This window comes from Zonotrichia albicollis, chromosome 3 (genome assembly GCF_047830755.1).
Source record: "Zonotrichia albicollis isolate bZonAlb1 chromosome 3, bZonAlb1.hap1, whole genome shotgun sequence".
Lineage (NCBI taxonomy): Eukaryota > Metazoa > Chordata > Aves > Passeriformes > Passerellidae > Zonotrichia > Zonotrichia albicollis.
Genome location: NC_133821.1, coordinates 1558553 through 1586293, shown reverse-complemented (window position 1 = coordinate 1586293; position 27741 = coordinate 1558553). Strand labels below are relative to the sequence as shown.

Genomic DNA, 27741 nt, shown 5'->3' with positions numbered 1-27741 from the left:
GAACCTTCTGGAATCCAGGACTTGGATAAAAGGCAGGAATTTGCACCTAGGATAAAAGCAGTAATGGAATAATTAATTAATTAATTAATTAATCTGTGGCTTATTAAATGATTCCTTAATCCCTCAGCAGGGTATTGTTTATCCAGGAATAATCATGGAATTCTGACCGGGGATCCAACAGGAATATCAGATCCTAAACACATCCAGGAGAATCTCGGGAATGCCTCGCACCCTTGGAAAACTTCCAAGGAAAACCAAGAGCCAAAAAACTTCAGTTTGTTCTCTGGGAATTATTTATTTGTGGGATGCTTGGAAGGCAACTTGTCCATGGATTTATCCATTAAAAAAACCTGACATTCCAGGGAAAACAGAGTCTGGAATATCGGGAAGAATCCACCAGGAGAGCACCAAGAGGGAAGGGAGTGGTTGGAAGGGATAAATCCCACTTTCCCTCCTCAGAAAACATGGAGTAGGAAGAAAGGTCATTTAATTAAATTAATTAATAATTAATTAAATAAAAAATAAAATAAAATAAAATAAAATAAAATAAAATACAATACAATAAAATACAATACAATAAAATAAAATAAAATAAAATAAAATAAAATACAATAAAATAAAATAAAATAAAAATAAATTAAATTAAATATTCCTCATCAAACACATCAGTGGCAGAGCCAAGTCCCAGCTTCCAAATCCAGATCCCGGGAAAAGGCAAAGCCAGGGAAAAAGGAGGATTTCCAGCTGAAACTACCCATGGAAAATTAAAACTGATGATCCAAATTAATTATTCATAATAATTATTCAAATCAGCCAAATCAATTCTAATTATCCAGAGTAAGGCAGTGGAAAAAATGGTTTTAAATCCCATCTGATCATTCCTGATCCCTTTTTAGGATGGATGGAAAATCCATCCTAGGATGGAAAATCCATCTGGAATTCTTTGCCGGAGAAAGGGAAAGAAGGTGAAAACGGAAGGAGAAATGGAAAAACTTCCCAGTTTTTTTGCTTTGGAATCCTTTCGTTTGGAATATTTTTATTCCCAAGGGTGTGGAACACAATCCTTCCTTGTTTTCTTGTGATTCCATCCTTGGATCACCCGGTTTCCCTCAGAGCCGATTCCGTGCATCCCTGAGATTGTGGATCTTTGGGATTTTTGGAAACGGGATGCAAATCCTCGGGAATAAAATCTGCTCCATCAAATCCCACATGGAAAATCCCCCAGGAGCGCTTCCATTGCTTCCCTTGGGAAATTCCATGGGGTTGGTGGGCTTGGAACTCCATGTGGATCAGCCTGGAACTGATTGCCAGCTCCCAAACACCTGGATTTAGTCTTGGGAATGCCCTTCCTGGGAATCCCCTCCACATTCCCAGGAGATTTAGGTCCTGGTTGGATCCATGCCCTTCAACATTCCCAGGAGATCTCCCGCATTGGAGCACTTGGATCCCAGTTGGATCCATTCCCTTTCCAGGAATCATCTCCACATTCCCGGGCGATCTCCCAGGATCTTGGTTTCATTCCCCATTGGATCCTGGTTGGATCCATTCCCTTCCCAGGAATCACCTCCACCAAATCCCCAAGAGATTTTGATCCCAGTTGGAACCATTCCCTTTCCAGGAATCATCTCCACGTTCCCAGGAGATCTCCCATGTTGGAGGACTCGGATCAATTCCCAAATGGATCCTGGTTGGATCCATTCCCTTCCCAGGAATCTCCTCCACATTCCCAGGAGATTTGGGTCCTGGTTGGATCCACATTCCCAGGAGATCTCTCGCGTTGGAGGACTCGGATCAATTCCCCTTTGGATCCCAATTGGATCTGGAATCATCTCCATATTCCCAGGAGATCTCCCACATTGGAGCACTTGGATCAGTTCCCTGTTGGATCCCGGCTGGATCCATTCCTTCCCAAGAATCATTTCCACAATCCCATGAAATTTGGATCCTGGTTGAATCCAACCCCTTCCCAGGAAACACCTCCACATTCCCAGGAGATCTCCCACATTGGAGGACCTGGATCCTGGTTGGATCCATTCCCTTCCCAGGAATCACCTCCATATTCCCAGGAGATCTCCAACATTGGAGCACTTGGATCAGTTCCCCATTGGATCCCAGCTGGATCCATTCCTTCCCAGAAATCATTTCCACATTCCCAGGAGATTTCCCACGTTGGAGCACTCGGATCAATTCCCCATTGGATCCATTCCCAGGAGATCTCCCACATTGAAGGACTCTGATCCATTCCCAATTGGATCCCTGTTGGATCCATTCCCTTCCACATTCCCAGGAGATTTAGGTCCTGGTTGGATCCACGCCCTTCAACATTCCCAGGAGATCTCCCACATTGGAGCACTTGGATCCCAGTTGGATCCATTCCCTTTCCAGGAATCATCTCCATATTCCCAGGAGATCTCCCGTGTTGGAGGACTCGGATCAATTCCCAAATGGATCCTGGTTGGATCCATTCCCTTCTCAGGAATCACCTCCACATTCCCAGGAGATCTCCCACGTTGGAGCGCTCGGATCAATTCCCCGTTGGAATCCCAGTTGGATCCATTCCCTTTCCCAGGAATCACCTCCACATTCCCAGGAGATCTTCCCTGTTGGAAGACTCGGATAATTCCCTGTTGGAATCCCAGTTGGATCCATTCCCTTCCACATTCCCAGGAGATCTCCCATGTTGAAGGATCAATTCCCTCTTGGATCCATTCCCTTCCCATGAATCATCTCCACATTCCCAGGAGATCTTCCCTGTTGGAGCAATTGGATCAATTCTCCATTATCCCAATTGGATCCATGCCCTTCCTAGGAACCACCACCACATTCCCAGGAGATTTGGGTCCTGGTTGGATCCATTCCCATCCCAAGAATCACCTCCACATTCCCAGGAGATTTGGGTCCTGGTTGGATCCACATTCCCAGGAGATCTCCCACATTGGAGCACTCGGGTCAATTCCCCGTTGGAATCCCGGTTGGATCCATTCCATTCCACATTCCCAGGAGATCTCCCACGTTGGAGCACTTGGATCAATTCCCCGTTGGAATCCTGGTTGGATCCAGTCCCTTTCCCAGGAATCACCTCCAAATTCCCAGGAGACGTCCCATGTTGGAGCACTTGGATCAATTCCCTGTTGGAATCCCAGTTGGATCCATTCCATTCCACATTCCCAGGAGATCTCTCACGTTGGAAGACTCGGATAATTCCCTGTTGGATCCTGGCTGGATCAATTCCCTTCCCATGAGTCCTCTCCACATTCCCAGGAGATTTGGGTCCTGGTTGGATCCATTCCCTTCCACATTCCCAGGAGATCTCCCATGTTGGAGCACTTGGATAAATTCCCCGTTGGAATCCCGGTTGGATCCATTCCATTCCACATTCCCAGGAGATCTCCCACGTTGGACCACTTGGATCAATTCCCCGTTGGAATCCTGGTTGGATCCAGTCCCTTTCCCAGGAATCACCTCCACATTCCCAGGAGATCTCCCACGTTGGAAGACTCGGATAATTCCCTGTTGGATCCCGGTTGGATCCAATCCCTTTCCCAGGAATCACCTCCACATTCCCAGGAGATCTTCAATGTTGGAGCCCTCAGATCAATTCCCCGTTGGAATCCCAGTTGGATCCATTCCCTTCCACATTCCCAGGAGATCTCCCACGTTGGAGCACTCGGATAATTCCCTGTTGGATCCTGGTTGGATCCAGTCCCTTTCCAGGAACAATCTCCACATTCCCAGGAGATCTTTCACGTTGGAGCCCTCAGATCAATTCCCGGTTGGATCCTGGTTGGATCCAATCCCTTCCCAGGAAAAATCTCCACATTCCCAGGAGATCTTTCACGTTGGAGCACTCGGATAATTCCCTGTTGGATCCCGGTTGGATCCAGTCCCTTTCCAGGAACAATCTCCACATTCCCAGGAGATCTCCCATGTTGGAAGACTCAGATAATTCCCTGTTAGAATCCCAGTTGGATCCATTCCATTCCAAATTCCCAGGAGATCTCCCACGTTGGAAGACTCAGATAATTCCCTGTTGGATCCCGGTTGGATCCAGTCCCTTTCCCAGGAATCACCTCGAAATTCCCAGGAGATCTTCAATGTTGGAGCCCTCAGATCAATTCCCCGTTGGAATCCCGGTTGGATCCATTCCATTCCTCATTCCCAGGAGATCTCATGTTGGAAGACTCGGATAATTCCCTGTTGGATCCCGGTTGGATCCAGTCCCTTTCCCAGGAATCACCTCCAAATTCCCAGGAGATTTCCCACCTTGGAAGACTCGAATAATTCCCTGTTGGATCCCGGTTGGATCCAGTCCCTTTCCCAGGAATCACCTCCAAATTCCCAGGAGATCTTCAATGTTGGAGCCCTCAGATCAATTCCCCATTGGATCCCAGTTGGATCCATTCCATTCCACATTCCCAGGAGATCTCCCACGTTGGAAGACTCAGATAATTCCCGGTTGGATCCAGTCCCTTTCCCAGGAACAATCTCCACATTCCCAGGAGATCTTCAATGTTGGAGCCCTCAGATCAATTCCTGGTTGGATTCTGGTTGGATCCAGTCCCATCCCAAGGATCACCTCCAAATTCCAAGGAGATCTCCCACATTGGAAGATTCGAATAATTCCCTGTTGGATCCTGGTTGGATCCAGTCCCTTTCCCAGGAAACATCTCCAAATTCCCAGGAGACCTCCCATGTTGGAGCACTTGGATCAATTCCCCGTTGGAATCCCGGTTGGATCCATTCCATTCCAAATTCCCAGGAGATCTTTCACGTTGGAGCACTCAGATCAATTCCTGGTTGGAATCCCAGTTGGATCCATTCCCACAAATCCCAACAGCTCCACTTTGGTCCATCCATCCCAAATCCGATTCCCGGCGCCATTCCCGGCCCTCCCTTCCTTCCCGCCGTCACGGGGACAGGCGGGGCCGGAAGGAGCGCGGCCGGATCATCATCACCACCTTCCGCAGGGAATAATAATCCGTGTCCTTCCACGAGTACCACACGATCCCATCCGGGCCCAGCAGCTTCCGGTTCTTGATGGAATAGCGGCCGCCCTGGGAGAAAGGGGAAAAGAGATCAGGAATGGTGAAAAAAAACCACACAAAAAATAAAAAAAATACAACAAAACCACCCAAAAATATAAAAAAACCCACCCAAAATACAACAAAAAATCCCAAATACAAATATTTTTTTAAAAACCTGTAAAAAGTCATAATCGGTAATAAATTAATTTGTTTTGATTCTTAGGAATTTAAAAAAAAATTAATTGATTTTAATAAAATATTCTTGATACGCTTTTAAAGTTTGAGATTGACTTTACCTTTCTCCTAATCCTATGTCATGACAAAAACGAAATACATGATAAATATATAAATATATAATTTCTAGTCATTATAATAACATTTATTAATAATAATATTTATTAGTTCAATGTTTCTAAATATTTTAATATATTTCATACAATAAATAATAAATAATATGTAATACGTAATATGTTATATATCATATATCATATATCATATATAATATATCATATATGATATATAATATATCATATATAATGTATCATATATTATATATTATATATTATATATTATATATTATATATTATATATTATATATTATATATTATAAATTATATAGAACACAGAATAATTATAAAATACATACTAGTACTCTTATACATAATAATAATAATATAATAACAATATTATAAAAATATTGTAATATTATTATAACACTATATAATAATATTAGAACATTATTATAATATTACTAGTATATTGTTATACTAGTGGTATGATTCATAATATTTATGAATATTATTATATTAATTAATTTTATTATGATAAATAATATTATTGTTAATAGATTAATAACAATAACAATATTAATGATAATGATAACGATAATGATAATAATAATAATAAACCAACACCAAACCCACTCATCAACACATTATTTAAGAAATCTCAAAACTGAAAAAATTAACAAAAATTAAAGTAAATTAATTAATGCCTAATTAAATGAAATTAAAAATTAAATGAATAAATGGTAATTAAATTAACACATCAAAACCAGTATAAGTGGAAAATGTTTGGAAGCGTCTTTGGGATGGGATCACGGAAAAAACAAACTCTCAGAAATACGGGAGCAGGATTGGAAATGCTGGGAATGGTTGGATTCACCCTTGGAAAAGTTTTCCAACCTCAACAATTCCAGAATGATCTCCGAGAAATTGAGGAATTGAATCCAGCTGTGCCAGGGGAGGTTTGGTTGGAGTTTGGTTGGATTTTGGTTGGATTTTGGTTGGATTTTGGGCAGATTTCCCATTCCTGGATGGATTTGGGAGGACACGGATCAGTGGCAGGATCAGAAGCACTGGGAATTTTTGGATTCATCCTCAGAGAATTTTCCAACCTCAACAATTCTGGAATGATCTCCCAGAAATTGAGGAATTGAATCCAGCTGTGCCAGGGGAGGTTTGGTTGGATTTTGGTTGGATTTTGGGCACATTTCCCATTCCTGGATGGATTTGGGAGGACACGGATCAGTGGCAGGATCAGAAATGCTGGGAATGGTTGGATTCAGCCTTGGAAAACTTCTCCAACCTCAACAATTCCAGAATGATCTCCTTGGGAATGAGGGATGGGATCCAGAGGAGGTTTGGTTGGATTTTGGTTGGATTTTGGGCAGATTTCCCATTCCTGGATGGATTTGGGACGACACGGATCAGTGGCAGGATGGGAAATGCTGGGAATGGTTGGATTCACCCTTGGAAAACTTCTCCAACCTCAACAATTCTGGAATGATCTCCCAGAAATTGAGGAATTTAATCCAGCTGTGCCAGGGGAGGTTTGGTTGGATTTTGGTTGGATTTTGGTTGGATTTGGGGCACATTTCCCATTCCTGGATGGATCTGGGAGGACACGGATCAGTGGCAGGATCAAAAATGCTGGGAATGGTTGGATTCAGCCTTGGAAAACTTCTCCAACCTCAACAACCCCACAATTCTGGAATGATCTCCTTGGGAATGAGGAATGAGATCCAGCTGTGCCAGGGGAGGTTTGGTTGGATTTTGGTTGGATTTTGGTTGGATTTGGGGCAGATTCCCATTCCTGGATGGATCTGGGAGGACACGGATCAGTGGCAGGATCGGAAATGCTGGGAATGGTTGGATTCACCCTTGGAAAACTTCTCCAACTTCAACAATTCTGGAATGATCCCCCAGAAAATGAGGGATGGGATCCAGCTGTGCCAGGGGAGGTTTGGTTGGATTTTGGTTGGATTTTGGTTGGATTTTGGTTGGATTTGGGCAGATTTCCCATTCCTGGATGGATTTGGGAGGACACGGATCAGTGTCAGGATCAAAAATGCTGGGAATGGTTGGATTCACCCTTGGAAAACTTCTCCAACCTCAACAATTCCAGAATGATCTCCTCGGGAATGAGGGATGGGATCCAGAAAAGGTTTGGTTGGATTTTGGTTGGATTTTGGTTGGATTTTGGGCACATTTCCCATTCCTGGATGGATTTGGGAGGACACGGATCAGTGTCAGGATGGAAATGCTGGGAATGGTTGGATTCATCCTCAGGGACCTTTCCCAACCTCAACAATTCCAGAATTATCTCCTTGGGAATGATGGATGGGATCCAGAGGAGGTTCGGTTGGATTTTGGTTGGATTTTGGGCAGATTTCCCATTCCTGGATGGATTTGGGACGACACGGATCAGTGGCAGGATCAGAAGCACTGGGAATTTTTGGATTCAACCTCAGAGAACTTCTCCAACCTCAACAATTCTGGAATGATCTCCCAGAAATTGAGGAATTTGATCCAGCTGTGCCAGGGGAGGTTTGGTTGGATTTTGGTTGGATTTTGGTTTATTTGGATTTTGGTTGGATTTTGGGCAGATTTCCCATTCCTGGATGGATTTGGGAGGACACGGATCAGTGGCAGGAATGGAAATGCTGGGAATTCTTGGATTCACCCTTGGAAAACCTCTCCAACCTCAACACCAAACCCCACAACTCCAGGAGCAACACCCACCCCAAGTTCCTCCATCCCGCTTCTCCTTGAGGCCCATCCCTTTATTTTTTTTTTTGGGAAAAAAAATTCCCCAAAAATTCCCAAAAATTCACAAAAATTCCCAAAAAATTCCCAAAAAATTCCCAAAAAATTCAAAAAAATTCCCAAAAAATTCCCAAAAAAATCCCAAAAAATTCCCAAAAAATTCCCCAAAAATTCCCAAAAATTCACAAAAAATTCACAAAAAATTCACCAAAAATTCCCAAAAATTCCCAAAAATTCCAAAAAAATTCCCAAAAAATTCCCAAAAAATTCCCAAAAAAATTCCCAAAAAATTCTTAAAAAATTCCCCAAAAATTCCCAAAAATTCACAAAAAATTCCCAAAAAATTCACAAAAAATTCCCAAAAATTCCCAAAAATCCCCAAAAAATTCCCAAAAAATTCCCAAAAATTTCACCTTGTAGTAGACGCCGTTGAGGTTGGAGAAGAAGCACTGGTGGTACCACCAGCCCCCGTGGGAGATCTCGGCGCAGACGTTCCCGGAATCCGGGGTGCTGAAGCTCCGCTTGTCGTGGTACCAAGCGAAGGAATCCTCCACGGTGCCGCTGAACCCGGCCACGTGCAGCCGGTAAAAGTTCTCCTCGTCCTCGATGCTGCCGAGGGAGGGGGGAAAAACAAAGGAATTTTTGGAATTTTTCCTTGGGATTGTGGGAATTCGGTTGGAATTTTAATTTTCTGTTCCGGGGTGTTTTATTTCCTTCTGTGGTGGGGAATTTCGGGGTGGAAATTCTGAATTTTCAGAATATTCTGAATATTCTGAATATTCTGAATATTCTGAAAACAAAGGAATTTTTCCTTGGGATTGTGGGAATTCGGTTGGAATTTTAATTTTCCATCCTGGGGTGTTTTATTTCCTTCTGTGGTCGGGAATTTCGGGGTGGAAATTCTGAATTTTCAGAATATTCTGGATTTGGAATTTTCCTCGTCCTCAATGCTGCCAAAGGGGGGAAAACAAAGGAATTTTTCCTTGGGATTGTGGGAAGTCTGATGGAATATTCATTTTCAATTCTGGGGTATTTTATTTCCTTCTGTGGCCGGGAATTTCAGGGTGAAAATTCTGAATTTTCGGAATATTCTGAATATTCTGAAAACAAAGGATTTTTTCCTTGGGATTGCGGGAATTCTGTCAGGATTTTCATTTTCCAGCCTGGGGTATTTTATTTCCCTCTGTGATCGGGAATTTGGAAATTTCGGGGTGGAAATTCAGAATTTTCTGGATATTCTGAATTCTCCTCGTCCTCGATGCTGCCATGGCAGGGGGGAAAAACAAAGGAATTTTTGGAATTTTTCCTTGGGATTGTGGGAAGTTGGTTGGAATTTTAATTTTCCATCCTGGGGTGTTTTATTTCCGTATGTGGTCGGGAATTTGGGAATTTCGGGGTGGAAATTCAGAATTTTCCGAATTTTCTGTATTTTCTGAATATTCTGAATTTTCCTCATCCTCGATGCTGCCAGGGGAAAAAAAAAGGAGGAATTTTTCCTTGGGATTGCGGGAAGTCTGTTGGAATTTTTATTTTCCAGCCTGGGGTATTTTATTTCCTTCTGTGGTCGGGAATTTGGGAATTTCGGGGTGGAAATTCAGAAATTTCTTAATTTTCTGAATTTTTAAAAATTTTCTGAATTTTCTGAATCTTCTGAATATTCTGAATTCTCCTCGTCCTCGATGCTGCCGAGGGAGGGGGGAAAAACAAAGGAATTTTTGGAATTTTTCCTTTGGATTGTGGGAATTCTGTTGGAATTATCATTTTCCAGCCTGGGGCATTTCAATCCCTTCTGTGGTCGAGAATTTGGGAATTTTGGGGTTAAAATTCAGAATTTTCTGAATTTTTAAAAATTTTCTGAATTTTCTGAATATTCTGAAAACAAAGGATTTTTTCCTTGGGATTGCGGGAATTCGGTTGGAATTTTAATTTTCCAGCCTGGGGTGTTTCAATCCCTTCTGTGGTCGAGAATTTGGGAATTTTGGGGTTAAAATTCTGAATTTTCGGAATATTCTGAATTTTCTGAAAACGAAGGATTTTTTCCTTGGGATTGCTGGAATTCCATCAGGATTTTCATTTTCCAGTCTGGGGTATTTTATTTCCGTATGTGGTCGGGAATTTGGGAATTTCGGGGTGGAAATTCAGAATTTTCTGAATATTCTGGATTTGGAATTTTCCTCATCCTCGATGCTGCCATGGGAGGGGGGAAAAACAAAGGAATTTTTGGAATTTTTCCTTGGGATTGTGGGAATTCGGTTGGAATTTTATTTTTCCATGATGGGGTGTTTTATTTCCGTATGTGGTCGGGAATTTGGGAATTTCGGGGTGAAAATTCCGAATTTTCTGAATATTCTGGATTTGGAATTTTCCTCATCCTCGATGCTGCCATGGGAGGGGGGAACAAAGGAATTTTTCCATGGGATTGCTGGAATTCTGTTGGAATTATCATTTTCCAGCCTGGGGTGTTTTATTTCCTTCTGTGGTCGGGAATTTGGGAATTTCGGGGTGGAAATTCAGAAGTTTCTGAATTTTCTGAATTCTCCTCGTCCTCAATGCTGCCAAGGGGGGAAAAACAAAGGAATTTTTCTTGGGATTGTCGGAATTCGGTTGGAATTTTAATTTTCCGGCCTTGGGTATTTCATTTCCGTCTGTGGTCGGGAATTTGGGAATTTCTGAAAACAAAGGATTTTTTCCTGGAGATTGCTGGAATTTCATCAGGATTTTCATTTTCCAGCCTGGGGTATTTTATTTCCTTCTGTGGTCAGGAATTTGGGAATTTTGGGGTTAAAATTCTGAATTTTCGGAATATTCTGAATATTCTGAAAACAACGGATTTTTTTCCTTGGGATTGCTGGAATTCCATCAGGATTTTCATTTTCCAGCCTGGGGTATTTTATTTCCTTCTATGGTCGGGAATTTGGGAATTTCGGGGTTAAAATTCTGAATTTTCAGAATATTCTGAATATTCTGAAAACAATGGATTTTTTCCTCGTGATTGCTGGAATTCCATCAGGATTTTCATTTTCTGGCCTGGGGTATTTTATTTCCTTCTGTGATCGGGAATTTGGGAATTTCGGGGTGGAAATTCAGAATTTTCTGAATTTTTAAAAATTTTCTGAATTTTCTGAATATTCTGAATTCTCCTCGTCCTCAATGCTGCCAAGGGGGGGAAAAACAAAGGAATTTTTCCTTGGGATTGTCGGAATTCGGTTGGAATTTTAATTTTCCGGCCTGGGGTGTTTTATTTCCGTATGTGGTCGGGAATTTGGGAATTTCGGGGTGGAAATTCTGAATTTTCTGAATTTTCTGAATATTCTGAATTCTCCTCGTCCTCGATGCTGCCATGGCAGGGGGGAAAAACAAAGGAATTTTTGGAATTTTTCCTTGGGATTGTGGGAATTCGGTTGGAATTATCATTTTCCAGCCTGGGGGTATTTTATTTCCGTATGTGGTCGGGAATTTGGGAATTTTGAGTCCCCTTGAAGAATTTTGAGCGAATTCCTCAAAATCTTTTGATTTTTGGGTATGGAGCCAAATAACTTGGGCTCGAAAAACGAGGGAGAATCCAGGGATTATCCATGGGATCCTAAATCTCCTTTCTCCATGGATTTGGAATTCGGGCATGGCCGGATGATTCCCCAAATTCCCTAACACTCACATCCAACTTTATCCCAATTTTAATCCCAAATTTGGGATAAAATCCAGGTGGGAAGAGAAGAAGAGACCGAGCTAGAATGGAGACGACAAAATTCCAAAACCGGGAAAAATTTGGAGTCCCTTTGAGGAATTTTGGGGCAAATTCCTCAAAATCTTTTGATTTTTGGGGCACAGAGCTCAATAATTTGGGCTGGAAAAAAACCCAGGGAGAATCCAGGGATTATCCATGGGATCCTCCATCTCCTTTCTCCATGGATTTGGAATTCAGGCACGGCCGGATGATTCCCCAAATTCCCTAACACTCACATCCAGCTTTATCCCAATTTTAATCCCAAATTTGGGATAAAAAATCCAGGTGGGAAGAGAAGGAGAGACCGAGCTAGAATGGAGACGACAAAATTCCAAACTGGGAAAAATTTGGAGTCCCTTTGAGGAATTTTGGGGCAAATTCCTCAAAATCTTTTGATTTTTGGGTACGGGGCCAAATAACTTGGGCTCGAAAAACGAGGGAGAATCCAGGGATTATCCATGGGATCCTCCATCTCCTTCATCCATGGATTTGGAATTCAGGCACGGCCGGATTATTCCCCAAATTCCCTAACACTCACATCCAACTTTATCCCAATTTTAATCCCAAATTTGGGAAAAAATCCAGGCGGGAAGAGAAGGAGAGACCGAGCTAGAATGGAGACGACAAAATTCCAAAACTGGGAAAAATTTTGAGTCCCTTTGAGGAATTTTGGGGCAAATTCCTCAAAATCTTTTGATTTTTGGGGCACAGAGCTCAATAATTTGGGCTCGAAAAACCAGGGAGAATCCAGGGATTATCCAAGGGATCCTAAATCTCCTTTCTCCATGGATTTGGAATTCGGGCATGGCCGGGTGAGACCACACATTCCCTGAGTCACATCCAACTTTTTCCAAAATTTAATCCCAAATTTGGGATAAAATCCAGGCGGGAAGCGAAGGAGAGACCGAGCTCAGCCCGGAAACCTCCCTGGACAGAATTCCCGCTGTCCTGAGGGTTTGAAATCCCGGGAATTCTGCCGGGTTTTACCTGAAGACCTGGTAGAAGGCGTGTTTGTGTTTGTTATTCCAGTCCTCCAGGTCGATCCGCAGGGAATAATCCCCCTGGCTGGTCATCCTGTGGATGTTGTCGTTGCCCAGCCAGAATTCCCCGTTGAGATCCCCAAATCCTTCCTTGTACTCGCTCCAGGTCCGGTTGAAATCCACGGATCCGTCCTGGCGCCTCTGGATCACGGTCCAGCCACCACCTGCCAGGAAAATCCAGGGAAAATCCAGGGAAAATCCGGGGAGTCCCAGGCGGATCCATCGGCCAAAAGTGGAGTTTGAATCCCTGGAGTTGTCCGGGAGAGCTGGGATTGATTGGGGGTGAAGGATGGAGGGGTGGGAAACAGGGAATGGCTTCCAGTGGGAAAGGGGAGCTTGGGATGGTGGGATCTTGGGAAGGGATTCCTGGCTGGGCTGGAATTCCCAGAGAATCCCTGGATGGATCCCTGGGAACATCCAAGGAAAGGTTGGATCACCCTGGGATGGTGGGAAGTGTCCCTGGGATGGGATTGAAGGTCCATGGATCCCATCCCAAACCATTTCGGGATTCTGGGATCAAGGACACTCAGGATCCATCCCGGGGGATTTTTTATGGAATTTGGGGATGGAAAAGGGAAGGGAGACCCTTCCTGGAGTCCTGAATTCCCAGGGAATTCCCAAAGAATCCCTGGGAGCATCCAAGGGTGGGTTTGGAGCACCCTGGGATGGTGGGAATGGATGGGATTGAAGGTCCATGGATCCCACCAAAACCATTCCGGGATTCTGGGATCAAGGACACTCGGGATCCATCCCAAGGGATCTTTATGGAATTTTCGAGGATGGAAAAGAGGAATGGAATGGAGGGAATTCCCTGGGAAAGGGGAGCTTGGGATGGTGGGATCTTGGGAAGGGATTCCTGGCTGGGCTGGAATTCCCAGAGAATCCCTGGGAGCATCCAAGGGTGGGTTTGGATCACCCTGGGATGGTGGGAATTGGGATTGAAGGTCCATGGATCCCATCCCAAACCATTTCGGGATTCTGGGATCAAGGACACTCAGGATCCATCCCGGGGGATTTTTTATGGAATTTGGGGATGGAAAAGGGAAGGGAGACCCTTCCTGGAGTCCTGAATTCCCAGGGAATTCCCAAAGAATCCCTGGGAGCATCCAAGGGTGGGTTTGGAGCACCCTGGGATGGTGGGAATGGATGGGATTGAAGGTCCATGGATCCCATCAAAACCATTCCGGGATTCTGGGATCAAGGACACTCGGGATCCATCCCAAGGGATCTTTATGGAATTTTCGAGGATGGAAAAGAGGAATGGAATGGAGGGAATTCCCTGGGAAAGGGGAGCTTGGGATGGTGGGATCTTGGGAAGGGATTCCTGGCTGGGCTGGAATTCCCAGAGAATCCCTGGATGGATCCCTGGGAACATCCAAGGAAAGGTTGGATCACCCTGGGATGGTGGGAAGTGTCCCTGGGATGGGATTGAAGGTCCATGGATCCCATCCCAAACCATTCTGGGATTCTGGGATCAAGGACACTCAGGATCCAACCTGAGAGGTTTTTATGGAATTCAGGGACGGAAAAGTGAAGGGAGACCCTTCCTGGAGTCCCCAATTCCCAGAGAATCCCTGGATCCTGAAATTCCTTCCCAGAGAGGAATCGAGATGGGGATGGATCCAATCCTGGAGAGGGATCTGGGAAAAGGGCCTGGAATGGCAGGACAGGGAATGGCTCCCATCATGGCCAGAGGGTCGGGATTTGGGGATTTGGGGATTTTGGGATCTTGGGAAGGAAATTCTTGGCTGAGTGGGTTGGGATTCCTGGCTGGGCTGGAATTCCCAGAGAATCCCTGGATGGATCCCTGGGAACATCCAAGGAAAGGTTGGGACACCCTGGGATGGTGGGAAGTGTCCCTGGGATGGGGTTGAAGGTCCATGGATCCCATCCCAAACCGTTCTGGGATTCTGGGATCAAGGATGTCCAGGATCCATCCCCAGGGATGTTTATGGAATTTGGGGATGGAAAAGGGAAGGGAGACCCTTCCTGGAGTCCTGAATTCCCAGGGAATTCCCAAAGGATCCCTGGGAGCATCCAAGGGTGGGTTTGGAGCACCCTGGGATGGTGGGATTGGAGTGGGATGGGATTGAAGGTCCATGGATCCCATCCCAAACCATTCTGGGATTCTGGGATCAAGGGCACTCAGGATCCATCCTGAGGGATTTTTATGGAATTCAGGGATGGGAAAGGGAAGGGAGACCCTTCCTGGAGTCCTGAATTCCCAGAGAATCCCTGGATGCCAAAATTCCCTCTCAAGGAGGAATCGGGATGGGGATGGATCCAATCCAGCAGAGCTGGAGAGGGATTTGGGAAAAGGGCCTGGAATGGCAGCACAGGGAATGGCTCCCACCATGGGCAGAGGGTCGGGATTTGGGGATTGTGGGATTGCGGGATTTTGGGATTTTGGGAAGGAATTCCTGGCTGGGCAGGAATTCCCAGAGAATCCCTGGATCTCTGGGAACGTCCAAGGAAAATTGAATCCCCCTGGGATAGCGGGAGGTGTTGGGATTGGAACTGGATTGGGATTTCAGGTCCTTTCCCACCCAAACCATTCCAGGATTGAGGATTCCCTACTCCTGCCTTGACCTCCATCCCGGAATATCCACGCAAGACCCACCAGGATCATCCCTCCAACTCCAACTCCAGGAATTCTCTGGGAATTCCAGACACCCCAAAATTCCCAAACCCTCTGAGATCTCCCAAACCATCCCAGCTCCCCAACCACCCCTGGAATCACCGGGATCCAACAACAACAAATCCCTCGGGAATTCCAACAACAACAACAACAACAACAAGAATTCCCTCGGGAATTCCGGACCTTCCGTGTCCATCTCGCAGAGGACCTCGATGGTCCTCCAACTCCAACTCCAACTCCAGGAATTCTCTGGGAATTCCAGACCCCCCAAAATTCCCAAACCCTCTGAGATCTCCTGAACCATCCCAGCTCCCCAACCACCCCTGGAATCACCGGGATCCAACAACAACAAATCCCTAGGGAATTCCAACAACAACAACAACAACGACAACAACGACAACAACGAGAATTCCCTCGGGAATTCCGGACCTTCCGTGTCCATCTCGCAGAGGACCTCGATGGTCCTCCAACTCCAACTCCAACTCCAGGAATTCTCTGGGAATTCTCAGACACCCCAAAATTCCCAAACCCTCCGAGATCTCCTGAACCATCCCAGCTCCCCAACCACCCTTGGAATCACCGGGATCCAATGACAACAAATCCCTCGGGAATTCCAACAACAACAACAACGACACCAACAACAAATCCCTCGGGAATTCCAACAACAACGACAACAAGGACAACAACGAGAATTCCCTCGGGAATTCCGGACCTTCCGTGTCCATCTCGCAGAGGACCTCGATGGTCCTCCAACTCCAACTCCAACTCCAGGAATTCTCTGGGAATTCTCAGACACGCCAAAATTCCCAAACCCTCCGAGATCTCCCGAACCATCCCAGCTCCCCAACCACCCCTGGAATCACCGGGATCCAACGACAACAAATCCCTCGGGAATTCCAACAACAACAACAACAACGACAAGAACGAGAATTCCCTCGGGAATTCCGGACCTTCCGTGTCCATCTCGCAGAGGACCTCGATGGTCCTCCAACTCCAACTCCAGGAATTCTCTGGGAATTCCAGACACCCCAAAATTCCCAAACCCTCCGAGATCTCCTGAACCATCCCAGCTCCCCAACCACCCCTGGAATCACCGGGATCCAACAACAACAAATCCCTCGGGAATTCCAACAACAACAACAACAAGGACAAGAACAAGAATTCCCTCGGGAATTCCGGACCTTCCGTGTCCATCTCGCAGAGGACCTCGATGGTCCTCCAACTCCAACTCCAACTCCAGGAATTCTCTGGGAATTCCAGACACCCCAAAATTCCCAAACCCTCCGAGATCTCCCGAACCATCCCAGCTCCCCAACCACCCCTGGAATCACCGGGATCCAGCAACAACAAATCCCTCGGGAATTCCAACAACAACAACAAAGACGACGACAACGAGAATTCCCTCGGGAATTCCGGACCTTCCGTGTCCATCTCGCAGAGGACCTCGATGGTCCTCCAACTCCAACTTCAGGAATTCTCTGGGAATTCCCAGACACCCCAAAATTCCCAAACCCTCCGAGATCTCCTGAACCATCCCAGCTCCCCAACCACCCCTGGAATCACCGGGATCCAACGACAACAAATCCCTCGGGAATTCCAACAACGACAAGAACGAGAATTCCCTCGGGAATTCCGAACCTTCCATGTCCATCTCGCAGAGGACCTCGATGGTCCTCCAACTCCAACTCCAACTCCAGGAATTCTCTGGGAATTCTCAGACACCCCCAAAATTCCCAAACCCTCCGAGATCTCCTGAACCATCCCAGCTCCCCAACCACCCCTGGAATCACCGGGATCCAACAACAACAAATCCCTCGGGAATTCCAACAACAACAAGGAGAATTCCCTCGGGAATTCCGGACCTTCCGTGTCCATCTCACAGAGGACCTCGATGGTCCTCCAACTCCAACTCCAACTCCAGGAATTCTCTGGGAATTCCAGACACCCCAAAATTCCCAAACCCTCCGAGATCTCCTGAACCATCCCAGCTCCCCAACCACCCCTGGAATCACCGGGATCCAGCAACAACAACAAATCCCTCGGGAATTCCAACAACAACAAGAAAAATTCCCTCGGGAATTCCGGACCTTCCGTGTCCATCTCGCAGAGGACCTCGATGGGAATCCCACGCACCGAGGGCAGGATGCTGTAAATCCCGGATCTCCGCAGCCCGTTGGAATAGACGGAAGCGCAGTCGATGGGACAATTCCGGCCGTGTTTGATTTCTGGGAATGGGAACGGGAAAAGAGAAACGAGGTTATGGATTTTCCCATAAATGGGAAAAAGTTGGGAACAAAAAAATTCCTGGATTTGAGGGTTTGGGGGTGAGATTTTTGCAATGAGGGTTTCACAGGTCACTGGGGATTTTTCCGGAGTTTTCCAGACTTACAGGGAATTCTTTTGGGGGAAAGTCTGAAATTATTCCAGGGAGAATCATAAATTATTCCAAGCAAAATCTGAAATTATTCCAGGGAAAATCTGAAATTACTCTGGGAAAAAATCTCAAATTATTCCAGGGAAAATCTGAAATTACTCTGGGAAAAAAATCTCAAATTATTCCAGGGAAAATCTGAAATTACTCTGGGAAAAAAAATCTCAAATTATTCCAGGGAAAATCTGAAATTACTCTGGGAAAAAACTCAAATTATTCCAGGGAAAATCTGAAATTACTCTGGGAAAAAAATCCCAAATTATTCCAGGGAAAATCTGAAATTACTCTGGGAAAAAATCTCAAATTATTCCAGGGAAAATCTGAAATTACTCTGGCGAAAAAAATCCCAAATTATTCCAGGGAAAATCTGAAATTACTCTGGGAAAAAATCGCAAATTATTCCAGGGAAAATCTGAAATTACTCTGGGCAAAATCTCAAATTATTCCAGGGAAAATCTGAAATTACTCTGGGCAAAAATCTCAAATTATTCCAGGGAGAATCTGAAATTACTCAGGGCAAAAATCTCAAATTATTCCAGGGAGAATCTGAAATTATTCCAGGAAAAATTTGAAATGATTATGGGAGAATCACAAATTATTCCTGGGAAAATTTGGAATTATTCCAGGAAAAATTCGAAATTATTCCTGGGAGAATAACAAGTTCTTCCAGGGAAAATCTGAAATTATTCCGGGGAGAATCTGAAATTATTCCCTTGAGAATATCAAATTATTCTAGGAAAAATTCGAAATTATTCCTGGGAGAATCCCAAATTATTCCAGGGAAAATGCCCAATTATTCCAGGAAAGATTTGGAATGATTCCAGGGAGAATCCCAAATGATTCCAAGCAAAATCAGAAATTATTCCAGAGAAAAATCTGAAATTATTCTAAGGAGAATCACAAATGATTCCAGGGAAAATGTGAAATTATTCCGGGGACAACCGCAAATTATGCCAGGAAAAAAATTTGAAATTATTTCAGGGAAAATCCGAAATCATCCTAGGGAGAATCCCAAATGATTCCAGGGAAAATCTTAAATTATTCCAGAGAGAATCCCAAATTATTCCCAACCCCATTCCCAACCCCATTCCCAACCTCATTCCCAGCCCCATTCCCATTCCCACCCCATTCCCAGCCCCATTCCCAGCCCCATTCCCACCCCCATTCCCAGCCCCATTCCCACCCCATTCCCAGCCCCATTCCCAACCCCATTCCCAGCCCATTCCCACCCCATTCCCAACCCCATTCCCATCCCATTCCCAACCCCATTCCCAGCCCCATTCCTGACCCCATTCCCACCCCATTCCCAGCCTCATTCCCAGCTCCATCCCTTGCCCCATTCCCAGCTCCATTCCCAGTCCCATTCCTAACCCCATTCCTTGCCCAATTCCCAGATTCATTTCGGACCTCATTCCCAGCCCCATTCCCATCCCCATTCCCAACCCCATCCCCAACCCCATCCCCAACCCCATTCCCGGTCCCATTCCCACCCCATTCGCAACATCATTCCCAGCCCCATTCCCAGCCCCATTCCCAGTCCCATTCCCACTCCATTCCCACCCCATTCCCAACCCCATTCCCATTCCCAGCCCATTCCCACCCCATTCCCAGCCCCATTCCCACCCCATTCCCAACCCCATTCCCAGCCCCATTCCAACCCCATTCCTGACCCCATTCCCAGCCCCATTCCCAACCCCATTCCCAGCTCCATTCCCACCCCATTCCCAGCCCCATTCCCTCTCCCACCTGGGTGCTCCATCTCCTCCTGGGCGCGGATGTCGGCGGCGTGGAGGCAGCCCGGGTTCCTCCAGGCCCAGTCGGCCAGCGCCGAGATGTTGTTGATCTGCGCCTGGATGTCGTAGAGCAGCGTGGCCTGGATGTGCTGCAGCGTGCTGGATTCCCGGGAATGCTGCTCCAGGTCCTGCAGCCTCTGGAGCAGGCTCTGGTTCTGCCCCGCCGCCTCCTCCTGCTGCCAGGGAAAGGGGAAAAAAAACCGGGAAAAACGGGATTGGGAATGATGGTGAGGTGGTGGGGTTGGTGGGTCAAAGATCCGAAGGGTTGGGGTTGGAATTTTCATGGTTGGGGTTGGAATTCTCATGGTTGGGGTGTGGAATTCTCATGGCTGGGGTTGGAATTCTCATGGAGGATCCCAACCAGATTGATGTTCCCAAGATTCCGTGAAGGGCAGGGAAGAGCAGGTTGGGAATGTGGGAATGTTTTCAAAATATTTTTGCTTTGGGATATTCCAGCTTGTCCCATTCCATGAGCAGGGACACTTCCCATGATCCCAGGCTGCTCCAACATTTCCTGGAACACTGCCAGGGATTCTCTGGGAATTCCAGCCCAGCCAGGAATCCCTTCCCAAGATCCCACCATCCCAAGCTCCCCTTTCCCACTGGAAGCCATTCCCTGCCTCCTGCCCCTCCAGCCCTTGCCCAAATCCCAGCTCTCCTGGAGCCCCTTTGGGATGGGGAAGCGGCTCCAAGGATTCCCTGGATCCTTCCCTGATCCAGCTGCACATTCCCAGATCTCCCAGCCTGGCTCCGTATCCTGAGTACTCCAGCCCTTGATGCCCCTAAAGAAACATTTACATCCCTTTCCCTCCTTTTTTCCGGGAAAACCAGGCTCTGGTCACATGTAAAATCCATGATGGACCTGGCAGGAGATTCCCAGAGTGAATTCCAGAGGATGGACACCCTGATCCCACCTGGAATGTGCCGCTCTCTCCTTGTTCCCTTTAGATGACAGAGCAGGATTTATCCAGAAATTCCCAAATTCCACAGCAGCCTGGGAATTTCCTCCTGCTTTTCAATCCCTGTCTGGCAAAGGATCCACAGCTCTTCCAAAAGGGGGAGGAGAGTCCATGGATAAAATTCAAAGATTTGGGATTGATTTTGAGGAAATTATCCCTGGAATGCAAATTTCAACCCTGCCAAACTCCAAGAGCTGGAATCCCCCACAGAAAAAGAAAAACCCATGGAAGCCACATTGACCTGGATCTCCAGAGCTTTGGGAATGGGATGGAGCCACAGCTCCTGCTAAAGGAGTCAAAGGTGGAGGAGATTCCATGGATAAAACTCAGAGATTTGAGATTGTTTTTGAGGCAATTAACCCTGGAATCCAAGTTCCAACCCTGCCAAATTCCAGGAACCAAAAGCACCCATGGAATAAACCCCATGGACTCCACATCGACCTGGATCTCCAGGGCTTTGGGAATGGGATGGATCAGCAACCCTTAAAAAGTGGAGGAGATTTTATGGATAAAACTCAAAGATTTGGGATTGATTTTGAGGAAATTATCCCTGGAATGCTCCTGATCCCTGTTCCGACCCTATCAAATTCCAGGAGCTGGAACTACCCACAGAATAAACTCCTTGGGCACCACTTTTACCTGGATCTCCAGGGCTTTGGGAATGGGATGGATCAGCAACCCTTAAAAAGGTGGAGGAGATCCCATGGATAAAACTCAAAGATTTGGAGTTGATTTGGAGGAAATTAACCCTGGAATCCAAGTTCCAACCCTGCCCAATTCCAGGAGCTGGAATCCTCCCATGGAAAAATCCCCAAACCATGGTCACCACCCTCACCTAGATCTCCAGGGCTTTGGGAATGGGATGGATCAGCAACCCTTAAAAAGGTGGAGGAGATTCCATGGATAAAACTCAAAGATTTGGGGTTGATTTTGAGGAAATTATCCCTGGAATCCAAGTTCCAACTCTGCCCAATTCCAGGAGCTGGAACTCTCCAAGGGTAAAAGAACAAAGCCATGGAGGACACATTGACCTGGATCTCCAGGGCTTTGGGAATGGGATGGAGCCACAACCCTTAAAAAGGTGGAGGAGGTTCCATGGATAAAACTCAAAGATTTGGGGTTGATTTGGAGGCAATTAACCCTGGAATCCAAGTTCCAACCCTGCCAAATTCCGGGAACCAAAAGCACCCATGGGATCAAACCCCATGGACTCCACATCGGCCTGGATCTCCAGGGCTTTGGGAATTGCACGGACTCACAGCTCCTGCTAAGAAGGATCAAAGGTGGAGCTTCCATGGATAAAACTGAAAGATTTGGGGTTGATTTTGAGGAAATTATTCCTGGGATGCTCCTGATCCAAGTTCCAACACAGCCAAATACAGGAAACTGGAAGCAACAATGGAAGATACCACATGGACATCACTTTTCCTTGGGATCTCCAGGGCTTTGGGAATGGGATGGATCCACAGGCCTTCCAAAGGTGGAGGGGGTTCTGTGGATAAAACTCAAAGATTTGGGGCTGATACTGGGAAAATTATCCCTGGACTGCTCCTGATCCAAGTTCTGACCCTACCAAGTTCTAGGAACTGGAAGCACCAATGGAAAAAATTCCATGGAAACTTATACTTGGGATTTCCAAGGCTTTGGGGATGGGATGAATCCACAGCCCTCCCAAAGGTGGAGGAGAGTTTATGGATAAAACTCACAGATTTGGGGTTGATTTTGAGGCAATTAACCCTGGAATCCAAGTTCCAACCCCGCCAAATTCCAGGAGCTGGAATCCTCCCATGGAAAAATCCCCAAACCATGGTCACCACCCTCACCTGGATCTCCAGGGCTTTGGGAATGGGATGGACCCACAGCCCTTAAAAAGTGGAGGAGATTCCATGGGTGAAACTCAAGGATTTGGGGTTGATTTGGAGGCAATTAACCCTGGAATCCAAGTTCCAACCCTGCCAAATCCCAGGAGCTCGAACTCTCCAAGGGTAAAAGAACAAAGCCATGGAGGACACATTGACCTGGATCTCCAGAGCTTTGGGAATGGGATGGACCCACAACCCTTAAAAAGGTGGAGGAGGTTCCATGGATAAAACTCAAAGATTTGGGGTTGATTTGGAGGAAATTACCCCTGGAATGCTCCTGATTCCCCCATGGGGGGCACATTCATGAGGGATCTCCAGGGTTTTGGGAATGGGATGGATCCACAGCCCTTGCCAAGAAGGACCAAAGGAGGAGATTCCACGGAAAAAAACTCATGGATTTGGGATTGATTTTGCAGAAATTATCCCTGAAATCCAAGTTCCAACCCTGCCAAATTCCAGGAACCAAAAGCACCCATGGGAATAAACTCCATGGACTCCACATCGACCTGGATCTCCAGGGCTTTGGGAATGGGATGGACCCACAACCCTTAAAAAGGTGGAGGAGATTCCAGGGATAAAACTCAAAGATTTGGGGTTGATTTGGAGGCAATTAACCCTGGAACCAAAATTTCCAACCCTGCCAAATTCCAGGAGCTGGAATCCTCCCATGGAAAAATCCCCAAACCATGGTCACCACCCTCACCTGGATCTCCAGGGCTTTGGGAATGGGATGGACCCGCAACCCTTAAAAAGTGGAGGAGATTCCATGGGTGAAACTCAAGGATTTGGGATTGATTTTGAGGAGATTATCCCTGGAATGCTCCTGATCCAAGTTCCAACCCTGCCAAATTCCAGGAGCTGGAACTCTCCAAGGGTAAAAGAACAAAGCCATGGAGGACACATTGACCTGGATCTCCAGAGCTTTGGGAATGGGATGGATCAGCAACCCTTTAAAAAGTGGAGGAGATTCCATGGGTGAAATTCAAGGATTTGGGGTTGATTTGGAGGCAATTAACCCTGGAATCCAAGTTCCAACCCTGCCAAATTCCAGGAACCAAAAGCACCCATGGGAATAAACTCCATGGACTCCACATCGACCTGGATCTCCAGGACTTTGGGAATGGGATAGATCCACAGGTCTTCAACAAGTTAAGGAGATTCCATGGATAAAACGCAAAGATTTGGGGTTGATTTTGAGGCAATTAACCCTGGAATCCAAGTTCCAACCCTGCCAAATTCCAGGAGCTGGAATCCTCCCATGGAAAAATCCCCAAACCGTGATTGCCACCCTCACCTGGATCTCCAGGGCTTTGGGAATGGGATGGACCCAAAGCCCTTCCAAAGGTGGAGGAGATTCCATGGGTGAAATTCAAGGATTTGGGATTGATTTTGAGGAAATAATCCCTGGAATGCTCCTGATCCCAGTTCTGAGCCTCCAAAATTCCAGGAACTGGGAGCATCAATGAAAAATTTCCACTGACACTTTTACCTGGGATCTCCAGGGCTTTGGGAATGGGATGGAGCCACAGCTCCTCCACAAGTTAAGGAGATTCAATGGATGAAACTCAAAAGGATTTGGGGTTGATTTTGCAGAAATTATCCCTGGAATCCAAGTTCCAACCCCGTCAAACTCCAGGAGCCAGAACTGCCCATGGAAAAATTCCATGGACACTTTTACTGTGATCTCCAGGGCTTTGGGGATGGGATGGACCCACAACCCTTAAAAAGTGGAGGAGATTTTATGGATGAAAATCAGAGATTTGGGATTGATTTGGAGGCAATTAACCCTGGAATCCAAGTTCCAACCCTGCCCAATTCCAGGAGCTGGAATTCTCCAAGGGTAAAAGAACAAAGCCATGGAGGACACATTGACCTGGATCTCCAGAGCTTTGGGAATGGGATGGACCCACAGCTCTTCCAAAGGTGGAGGAGATTCCATGGATAAAACTCAAAGATTTGGGGTTGATTTTGAGGGAATTATCCCTGGAATGCTCCTGATTCACCCATGGACTCCACATCAACCTGAACCTCCAGGACCTTGTGAAGGGGAAGGGTCTGCAATCCTTAAAAAGGTGGAGGAGATTCCATGGATGAAACTCAAGGATTTGGGGTTGATTTGGAGGCAATTAACCCTGGAATCCAAGTTCCAACCCTGCCAAATTCCAGGAGCTGGAATTCTCCATGGGGAAAAAAACAAAGCCATGGAGGACACATTGACCTGGATCTCCAGAGCTTTGGGAATGGGATGGATCAGCAACCCTTAAAAAATGGAGGAGATTCCATGGGTGAAATTCAAGGATTTGGGGTTGATTTGGAGGCAATTAACCCTGGAACCAAAGTTCCAACCCTGCCAAATTCCAGGAGCTGGAATTCTCCAAGGGGGAAAAAAACAAAGCCATGGAGGACACATTGACCTGGATCTCCAGAGCTTTGGGAATAGGATGGACCCACAGCCCTTCCAAAGGTGGAGGAGATTCCATGGATAAAACTCAAAGATTTGGGGTTGATTTGGAGGCAATTAACCCTGGAATCCAAGTTCCAACCCTGCCAAATTCCAGGAGCTGGAACTCTCCAAAGGTAAAAGAACAGAGCCATGGAGGACACATTGACCTGGATCTCCAGAGCTTTGGGAATGGGATGGATCAGCAACTCTTTAAAAAGTGGAGGAGATTCCATGGGTGAAATTCAAGGATTTGGGGTTGATTTTGTGGAAAATAACCCTGGAATCCAAGTTCCAACCCTGCCAAATTCCAGGAACCAAAAGCACCCATGGGAATAAACTCCATGGACTCCAAATCGACCTGGATCTCCAGGACTTTGGGGATGGGATGGACCCACAGGTGTTCAACACGTTAAGGAGATTCCATGGATAAAACACAAGGATTTAGGATTCATTTGGAGGTAATTAACCCTGGAATCAAAGTTCCAACCCTGCCCAATTCCAGGAGCTGGAATTCTCCATGGGGAAAAAAACAAAGCCATGGAGGACACATTGACCTGGATCTCCAGAGCTTTGGGAATGGGATGGACCCACAACCCTTAAAAAGTGGAGGAGATTCCATGGGTGAAATTCAAAGATTTGGGATTGAGTTGGAGGCAATTAACCCTGGAACCAAAGTTCCAACCCTGCCAAATTCCAGGAGCTGGAATCCTCCCATGGAAAAATCCCCAAAACATGGTCGCCACCCTCACCTGGATCTCCAGGGCTTTGGGGATGCGATGGATCAGGAACCCTTAAAAAGGTGGAGGAGATTCAATGGATAAAACTCAAAGATTTGGGGTTGATTTGGAGGCAATTAACCCTTGAATCCAAGTTCCAACCCTGCCCAATTCCAGGAGCTGGAACTCTCCATGGGGGAAAAAACAAAGCCATGGAGGACACATTGACCTGGATCTCCAGGGCTTTGGGAATGGGATGGACCCACAACCCTTAAAAAGGTGGAGGAGATTCCATGGATAAAACTCAAAGATTTGGGGTTGATTTGGAGGCAATTAACCCTGGAATCCAAGTTCCAACCCTGCCAAATTCCAGGAACCAAAAGCACCCATGGAATCAACTCCATGGACTCCACATCGACCTGGATCTCCAGGGCTTTGGGAATGGGATGGATCAGCAACCCTTAAAAAGTGGAGGAGATTCCATGGGTGAAATTCAAGGATTTGGGGTTGATTTTGTGGAAAATAACCCTGGAATCAAAGTTCCAACCCTGCCCAATTCCAAGAGCTGGAATTCTCCATGGGGAAATAAACAAAGCCATGGAGGACACATTGACCTGGATCTCCAGAGCTTTGGGAATGGGATGGAGCCACAGCCTTTCCTGAGAAGGAACTCAAGGATTTGGGGTCAATGTTGAGGAAATTATCCCTGGAATGCTCCTGATCCAAATTCTTGCCAAATTTCAAGAACTGAAATTGCCCATGGAATAAATCCCATGGACATTTTTACATGGATCTGCAGGGCTTTGGGAATGGGATGGAGCCGCAGCTCTTCCACAAGTTAAAGGAGATTCCATGGATAAAACTCAGGGATTTGGGATTGATTTTGAGGGAATTATCCCTGGAATGCTCCTGATCCCAGTTCTGATTCCAGGAACTGGGAGCACCAATGAAAAATTTCCACCGACACTTTTACCTGGGATCTCCAGGGCTTTGGGAATGGGATGGATCAGCAACCCTTAAAAAGTGGAGGAGATTCCATGGATAAAACTCAAAGATTTGGAGGCAATTAACCCTGGAATCCAAGTTCCAACCCCGCCAAATCCCAGGAGCCGGAACCACCCCCCAAACCACAGAACCAACCCCCAAACCACATCTCTCCACCCTCACCCGTATCTCCAAGGCCTTGAGGCGGTGCCGGTGGTTGCGCAGCTCCTCCTGGAGCTCGGCGATGAGCTCGCGGAGCTCCACGATCTGCTGCTTGCGCTCCTCGTTCTCGTGGAGCCAGTAGGAGACCTCGTCGGTGCAGCGGAAGAGGTCGGGGCAGCGGCGCTCGTCGCCCTGCGGCAGCGTGGCCACCACGCGGCACCGCCCGTCCGGCAGCACCTGGTTGCTGTACTCGCCGCACCGGATCAGCCCCGGAGATTCCCGGCCGTCCTCGTGCTCCCGGGAGCCGGCGGGAAGGGATCGGCCCCGGGATTGGTGGAGGAGGAGGAGGAGGAGGATGAGGAGGAGGAAGAGCGAGGGGGATTTCAGCGGTGGGGATTCCATTGGGTGGGTCGGAGGTGAATGCGGGCGACTCCTGGGGAATTCGGATTTGTTTCAGGCAATTCTGGAAAATTCAGATTTCATTCCCTCAATAGCAAAAAATATGGATTTATTTCCCACAATCCTGGGAAATGCAGATTTATTTCACACAACCCAAAAAAAAAAGTGGATTTATTTCCCACAATTTCAAGAAATTCAGATTTACTTCCCACAATCCCAAAAAATATGGATTTATTTCACACAATTCCGGAAAGGTCAGATTTAATTCCCACAATCCTGGAAAATTTGGATTTATTTTCCCCAATCCTGGGAAATGTGAATTTATTTCCCACAATCCCAAAAAATATGGATTTTTTTCCCACAATCCTGGGAAATTTGGATTTATTTCCCACAATTTCAAAAAATTCAGATTTAATTCCCACAATCCCGAGAAATGTGGATTTATTTCTGTCAATCCTGGAAAATTCAGATTTAATTCCCACAATCCTGGGAAATGTGAATTTATTTCCCACAATTCCG

At 46.2% G+C, this 27741-nt stretch overlaps 1 protein-coding gene across 3 annotated transcripts; it reads right to left on the bottom strand.

The window, feature by feature from the left end:
• Window positions 1-106: 106 nt before the first annotated feature.
• Window positions 107-27247, bottom strand: LOC113460627 (fibrinogen-like protein 1). Of its 3 annotated transcripts, XM_074536358.1 has the most exons (9): window positions 26845-27247; window positions 19651-19873; window positions 17561-17698; window positions 12783-12999; window positions 8485-8680; window positions 4687-5054; window positions 2875-4424; window positions 2233-2483; window positions 107-2013 (listed from the first exon to the last, which is right to left on the bottom strand). In XM_074536358.1, exons 1-6 carry the CDS (start codon window positions 27223-27225, stop codon window positions 4908-4910), a joined length of 1302 nt encoding a protein of 433 aa, XP_074392459.1. In that variant the 5' UTR covers window positions 27226-27247; the 3' UTR covers window positions 107-2013; window positions 2233-2483; window positions 2875-4424; window positions 4687-4907. The 3 variants fall into 3 exon arrangements, with proteins under 3 accessions (XP_074392459.1, XP_074392462.1, XP_074392458.1); XM_074536361.1 differs by having other exon boundaries at window positions 107-2483; window positions 19651-19870; XM_074536357.1 differs by having other exon boundaries at window positions 108-2483.
• Between the last annotated feature and the right edge of the window lie 494 nt (window positions 27248-27741).

Excerpts from the sequence above, each read along its gene's own strand:
- LOC113460627 (XM_074536358.1), bottom strand. The coding sequence starts at position 27,225 with ATGGAATCCCCACCGCTGAAATCCCCCTCGCTCTTCCTCCTCCTCATC. Across the intron at positions 13,000-17,560 it reads CTGCGAGATGGACACGGAAG|GTGGTGGCTGGACCGTGATC; the intron begins GTCCGGAATTCC and ends TTTTCCTGGCAG. Across the intron at positions 8,681-12,782 it reads GCCTTCTACCAGGTCTTCAG|CATCGAGGACGAGGAGAACT; the intron begins GTAAAACCCGGC and ends CTCCCTCGGCAG.